The 7,769-nt window shown below is 33.5% G+C and overlaps 1 protein-coding gene across 1 annotated transcript in view; it reads right to left on the bottom strand.

Annotated features, from left to right (window-relative positions):
• Nucleotides 1-5,906: 5,906 nt before the first annotated feature.
• LOC125650377 (ankyrin repeat and SOCS box protein 3-like) overlaps nt 5,907-7,769 on the bottom strand; it is a 35,534-nt gene continuing 33,671 nt past the window's right edge. The window contains exon 17 of the mRNA XM_048878612.2: nt 5,907-5,989. Within this exon, the coding sequence (XP_048734569.2) occupies nt 5,907-5,989 (83 nt within the window). The remainder of the gene's footprint in view (nt 5,990-7,769) is intronic.

Genomic DNA, 7,769 nt, shown 5'->3' with positions numbered 1-7,769 from the left:
CTCAGGTGACCTATTGTCGTTCCGTTTTCGTCCCTTAAGATTAAGAATCTTACATTCTTAACTTCTTGAAAGCTACTGGGTCATTTTGTGGTGTGAGGCTTCTTTAGTGTAAGAGGAGTGTAAATTGTGAAATTTATTATCTTAGCTCCCAAAACTGCAACAATAAATGCTAAATTTTCAAAAGTCTTTTTCTCCACTCCCACAGATGTGCGTCAAAAACAAAATGCATAATTATGATGATGTCCATGAAACCCTTTACCAAAATTGTGAAATTCACGGCCCCTTGGTCAGGAGTTCAGTCTCAAGGGTGGGGCAAATTTGGCCATGTAGTAAAGCTATATTAAATTTTTAGAAAATCTTCTCTACCCTCAGAGTGAGAAAAACTAAATGCATGGTTATGATGTCAATGAAAATCTCATCTAAATTGTGAAAATCATGGCTCCTGGGTTAGGGGTTTAGGCCCTAGTGTGGGGCCAATATGGCTCTCTAGTGAAAACGTATCAAATCGTCCTTCATTACTCTCAGACATGCGAGAGGAAAACCAAAATGCTTGGTCTGTGTAAAGGCTATGGTAGTCGGACGATCGTTTAGGCATGTGGGCCTCTTGTATAAAGGGTAAATTCTGACCGTCTCCAAAAAACAGTGAGTGCACTAGTGTAATTAATCTGAGTTCCTCTATTGCAATGTGGAATTTCAACACAATCTCCCTACTCTTATAGCCAAAATAAAATACATGTATTTCCTATTTCACTCCCAAAATATTTAGATAGGGTAGGTAAGACTTATTTCATTTAAAAACTAAATGCATAGTGATGTAGAACAGGTATCAGGGAGGGGCCAAAATGGTCAGTTATCAAATGTATAAACAATACAACAATTTTAACTTCGTGATAACTACCATTCCAATTTCTTTCAAATTTGGTAGGAAGCAAATTTGGGACAAGTGGGACATAAATTGTATATTTCAGGACTCTTGCACCTCTGGGGTCTTAGCATCGTCGCAAACCATAACATGCGTATGCTGTAACATACTTTCTTTGCATAATATGAATATGAGTTCACAATGTGTTCCTATAGTGCAGCATGTACAAATTCAATAAAGTCCTATAACTCCTGTAAAATTTGTCAAATCAAAATGGCGGTGCAATAAGATAAACTACATATGGTGACTAACAATCCTACAAAATTTGAACAAAATCCGTTGAGCAGTTTCAGAGGATTACATCCACAAAGTGTTCCTATAGTGTAGCATGTACAAGTTCAATAAGCTCCATAACTCCTGTAAAATTTGTCAAATCAAAATGGCAGTGCAATAAGATAAACTACATATGGTGACTATATATAACAATCCTACAAAATTTGAACACAATCCGTTGAGCAGTTTCAGAGGATTGCGTCCAGAAAGTCAAGTGGATGGACATTGGTATTTCTATGTGCCCTTGCACGTTGAGGTTGGGGATTTTAGAAAAAAAAAGGTGAATTTTGCAACCCCAGGATTTTGACTCTGGGATGGAGCCAAATTAGTCATATCATTTAATGTTAATACATATATAAGTAAAGCCTTTCATCAGCTAGTGTATGCACTTTTGAGGCATTGGTATTTAAGAAAACATTGTTTTATACTGTTGCTGAATATTTCAGAACAGGAATTTTTTTTCCAGATTTCATAGCCCTTGGGACTTGTGATACTTTTAACTAGTACTCAGCTTACCAATAAGGCCTGTGGGCCTCTTGTTTGAAGAGTTATCTGCCCATTGTAAAAATAAGAAAAATCTAATTTTCTAAAAATGTGTGTTGTATAAAATGATTAATTTCATTTTATATTTTCATAAAGAGAAAGTGTATGTCACTTTCTACCAAAAGAGTAGGAAAAATTACTACAGTTGTCATATTTTCTGCAAATGTACTATAGTCAATATATTAATAACCCATTATGCTTGTATTCATTGTCAATAATTTTTTTTAGTATTTTATACGTCATTGTAAATGCATGCACAAGGGATAAACTCTGGAGCTCTTTTAATAAAAACTTCTTACGACTCAAAAACCATTTGCAAATTAAAAAAAATCAGCTATCAAGCACATAATTTACAGCAAATCTAAAGAAATGAAGACAGGCACATAAATGGAAGTACTTTTGACCAATAGAAAATATCCATCGGATCAATTCACAAAATATTTTGTGAAATGAGCCTCTGAATTCTATCAATTGCTTCCATTATCAAATTATGTACATTATGATCAATACGTGTTTTGTAAGAAACTGAAGTCAAAGGAATGTCTGTCTCCTATTAATAGATTAGAATCCAGCAATATCAAAGTGTCAAAGTCACCCAAGGAAACTGACATTAGATCTAGAAGTCTGATAAATGGTCATTTATGGGAGACTCAGTATATATTTACAGGGCTTGTTATATTACCACACTATGTGATCACTGTAAACACAGGATTTGACGAGATTGCTTTATTTGTATGTATTGAAAAAAAGAATTAAGCACTATAATCATTTTTACTGCACATTACCACTGTTGAAAGTTTATTCATACATGTACAAATTGTCATAAAAATATCACATCTGAAACGAATTCAGTCACAAAATTCCCAGCAAATATCTGCTTTTAATGGAATCTGGATATGATTTGTGCCGTACGACAGTTTTGTGAAATCAATCACTGGGACCATAGACAAAAACGTTTTCCCGTACCACTTCCAAATTCCCCCAACATTGTCACTTTTTTTCAATCTAAATTGGATTTGCTTTGCTGTCGCATTAGAACCATAATCACTTTCCTTTAAGGGAATATCTGCTTTCACAAATGTTATGCAACATCACACTACAAGTATATCGGAGCATGAGACTGAACAGCTGGGGCTAGAAGTATAGCTTCCTTCCTGGATGATTGCACTAGTGGGTATACATGAGTGTCAGCAACAGTAGAAAAGCATAGGCAACTTCAGCCGTTTGTATTGAGTGGTCTGGTGATAGAGTTGTTTGTAGACATCATAGCCAATTCCCACCTAAATAATGATACAAAATTAAAAATTCAAATTTTGCTACATCATTTTCCATCAACAATGTGCTGCATTTCCATTGTTGACCCCCTAAATTAAATTGGTTTTCTAGAATATTGTAAGATACTTGTACAGTGACTTCATACAGATGAAACATAAGTTTCTCCTGAAAAATACAAAACACATCATGCACAATTTACATTTAATTGAATAAAGATTTTGGAAAAACCTATGTCACAAGAGAGTGGAGAATCCTTAGGATTAATAATTTTTGGTATTGAATTTTAGATGATATTCTGATATCAAAGATTGGAACTTTTTATATCAGAAAATAAAAGCTATTTCATGATATCACAAATTCATAGTCTGTCTTTCTTTTTTTTTATCAGAAAATATTTGATATCAAAAATTCAGAAAATAACTTGTTTTCTGATATCACAAAAATGAATTTTTGCTATTAGCAAATCAGGAAACATTTTTTTATATAACTAAAAAATATATTTTATATCAATGAATATTTTCTGATATTGAAAATTATTTTATTTCAGAAAAACAAACAAGAAGCCCATGGGTCACATCGCTTTCCTGAGTCACCTTGGCCCATATTCAAAATTTTTCCCTATATATTCGCATGTAAAACTGTGGCCCCAACCCACTCCAAGGGGGCCATGATTTTTACAATCTTGAATCAGCACTATGTCAGGAAGCTTTCATGTAAATGTAAATTTCTTGGCTCAATGGTTCTTGAGAGGAAGATTTTTAAAGATTTTCTCTATATCTTTGTATGTAAAATTTTGATCCCCAATTGTGGCCCCATCCTACCCCTGGGGACCATGATTTTAACAAACTTGAATCTGCACTATGTCAGGAAGCTTTCATGTAAATTTCTACTTTCCTGGCCCAGTGGTTCTTAAGAAGATCTTTAAAGATTTTCCCTATATATTTGCATGTAAAAATTTGATCCCCTATTGTGGCACAATCCTACCCCAGGGGGCCATGATTTTAACATACTTGAATCTGCATTATGTCAGGAAGCTTTCATGTAAGTTTGTACTTTACTAGCCCAGTGGTTCTTGAGAAGATTTCTAGAGTTTTTAACTATATATTCGCATGTGAAAATTTGATGCCCTATTGTGCCACGGTGTCATGATTTTAGCAAACCTGAATATCCACTATGTCAGGAAACTTTCATGTAAATTTCAGCTCTTCTGGCTCAGTGGTTCTGGAGAAGATTTTTAAATGACCTAACCCTATTTTTGCATTTTTGTGATTATCTCCCCTTTGAAGGGGGCATGGTCCTTCTTTAGAACAAACTTAAAAGGCCTTCTCCCAAGGATGCTTTTTGCCAAGTTTGGTTGAAATTGAACCAGTGGTTCTGGAGAAGAAGTCGAAAATATAAGAAGATTACAGACGGACAGACAAAGGAAAACAGATGATCAGAAAACCTCACTCGAGCTATCAGCTCAGATGTCAGAGCTAAAATGCTCCTCATTGGTATCCACCCCTGAAAACTGACATAAATTGGATCAAGTCTAACGTATAAGCAGCATTTTCAGTGATAATTTAATTTTCGCATTATCAGCGAAGGTGTTGAGATAGCTAAAATTGAATATCACTAACAATTTATTCTGTATCATAGGTCATATTTATCTTTCTTGGCATTATAAAGTCGCTGAAATTAGCTCTTGCTAAATATACATTGTATATACCCTTTTTTTTAATGGGAAAATTGCTTGATTTGTGTCTCGCTTAAATAAAATTTACATTCCACTTATACTGTATGTATCATAGGATTAGATATGACTGTATAAACTTTGAACATTTTACTCACAAAGTGAATTAAAGTGCTTCTGTTAAGTTTGTTAGTAAAATGTCCAGAGTTTACATGTTGATAAATTCTTCCAAAATTGTTTGATTCTTATAATTTCAATTCATTCACTGTATTAACAATTTCAAACATCTGAATATTTCCCCACTGAGTCTCCATATAATACACTATTTGTTTATGAATACTTCGTATTTTCGGATTTATTGATGTGTAAATTCTCATTCAAATATATTTTTGTCCAATCAAAACAAATGTAATAAATAACATTAGAATTATTTAAATTTATGTAAATTTGAGATGTTACATCAATGAACTTTTATCTTGAGGCTAAAAACCACCAGAGCACATGAAACACAAATGGCTTCATCATTTTATGCAAATTCAGGAGCCGTCTCCATGCACATCCTCTATTTTTTCTTTTCTAATGAAAAGATTATATGTTTCATCTAGACTCTGTGATTATTAGGGAATATTCTTTGTTCCAGGCAATATCCAAGAAAATCACACATTCAGACAATGGGGGAAAACTTGCACTTCTACAGATAACAGTAGATGTTTAAAGGGGCATTAGCTGTAAAAGTGATGACAACCATTTTTTTTCTCTCAAAATCTCTCAATGCCATAGGAATATACATTGTATATTAATGACTATAAAAAACACATTTATTTTGTACAAAAACAGGAGAAACCTAATAAAACTACAATAAATAACTGCTTTTAATGTAAAGAATTATATAAGGAAGAATTATTGTCTTATAATCACCAAAATCCCATATTCATGTGCCTGTTTCAAGGTCAAAAAGTGTTTGAAATAATTAAATACTGGTGTTATTACTGAAATATATAATATAGAGCAATTTTCACTGAATTAAATTTTTGGTGACAAAATGACAGCTAATGCTTTTAATCATAATGCACTTGTTTTTCCTCCAACTCAGTATCCACGGTATATAAAAGATGCCCTGTGCCAGACATCACAGTAGTTATTTCTGATACAGACTTTGAAAATATTCTGTTATATTATAGATACTTTAATCACCAGCACACTCATTTAGATATAGAAATCTTACCTGATAAATTTAGGCAGGGCTGTCGCATCTATTTTGTTTTCTAATATACAGAGTTTACATAGAGTTGATAATGATGGTGCTGGAATAAAATGATACAACAATTAGTAAATAATTTTGATGTAAATAAACTGTAATTAAACAAATGGATGGGCAAGCTATTTACTGACTCATTATTTAAGTCTTTGTGATCTGCTGATTCATCATATCATTTTACATTATTCAATGATTTTTCAATGCTAGTAATGCTTATCCTATCCTGTTGTAATGCTTATCCTACCCTGTTGTAATGCTATCCTATCCTGCTGTAATGCTATCCTATCCTACTGTAATGCTTATCCTATCCTGTTGTAATGCTTATCCTATCCTGTTGTAATGCTATCCTATCCTGTTGTAATGCTTATCCTATCCTGTTGTAATGCTATCCTATCATATCCTGTTGTAATGCTTATCCTATCCTGTTGTAATGATATCCTGTAGGGATCCAAGTAAGAATACATGTAGGTCCTCAGTATGCCTTGCTTGTCGTAAGAGGCAACTAAATCGGACAGTCCTTCAGATGAGACCGCAAAAACTGAGGCCCCATGTCACAGCAGGTGTGGCACGATAAAGATCCCTCCCTGCCTAAAGACTGTAAGTGTCAAGCAAAGGCCTAAATTTTGCAGCCCTTCATCAGCAATGGTGATGTCTCCATAAAAGTGACAAATTCTCAAGCGGGACGTTAAACAATATACGATCAATCATTCCATGTTTCAATGCTTGTAAAGCTGATCATTTTAATGCTCATAATACTGATTTGAATACTAGTATTGCTTATTCTATCCTGTTTCAGAAGCCATTAATGAGTTTCAGAACATATGTTGATAAATGAAAATAAAAATACCCATTATACTGTCATCAATAACTACTGAGAAAGTTAAGAAATATATAATGGGATTTTTTTTTTTGGTGAATACTACTGGCAGTACTAGAACACCCAGTGCCAATATTCACCATTATAAGTTCAGTAACTCCTCTATGAAAAATTTAGATAAAACATGTTTTAGCTGTTTTATGTTGATAATTTAATCATTTCCTGATCAAGTTTACAAACTGATGTTTTATTAACAGATATGAATGCACATAATATCACAGTCACGCATGCTTTAAAAGTTCACACAATTCTATTTTAACATCATAATCTGCATGAAATGTTTAAGATTAATAGTAAATCAGAGACAAAATACCTTGAGAATTAATTGATATTTAATAGATAACACATCAAGACGATCTCTTAAGTTTACGAACACCATCTGGTTCGCCATCTTTGTTCACAGTTAGAGTGCAATAACAAATATTCCAAATGTTTTGGTGTGGCCCTATTATTTCATGAGAAGGTAAATATATATTATTACTACATTAACTTGATCCGAACTGCGAAGAATCGGATCACATCGAGTTGACGGCCGCTGATCATCAGATCAGATCACACAAGATGTGATGCGTCGATTTTGATCTGATAATCCGTGCCTGTCAACGAGACGTGATCCAACTCTTCGGATCAAGTTACAGTAGTAATGATGAATTTATTATATTCCCCCTTATTCATTTCAATTCCACATTTATAAGATAATAAATGTAATCTAAATTATCAAAAACACAGATATACAGTGAAATCATATTTCGTGCACACAGTTTTGTTCGTGACGCGGTCGATATTTTCCACACAAAAAGTTGCATTGATGCATTGTGACATCATCAGGTTCAGAGGATAATGATACGGAATCAGAAAACCACAATGTGGTGATCCGGAAAATAGGTTCACACTCTGTGAAATCCACAGTATCAAAAAAACGAAAGATTGATGGGTATATAATAACATT

Source organism: Ostrea edulis, chromosome 5, assembly GCF_947568905.1.
Source record: "Ostrea edulis chromosome 5, xbOstEdul1.1, whole genome shotgun sequence".
In the NCBI taxonomy this organism is placed as follows: Eukaryota; Metazoa; Mollusca; class Bivalvia; order Ostreida; family Ostreidae; genus Ostrea; species Ostrea edulis.
The sequence above is the reverse complement of the archived record's forward strand: the minus strand, read 5'-3'. Positions and strand labels throughout refer to the sequence as shown.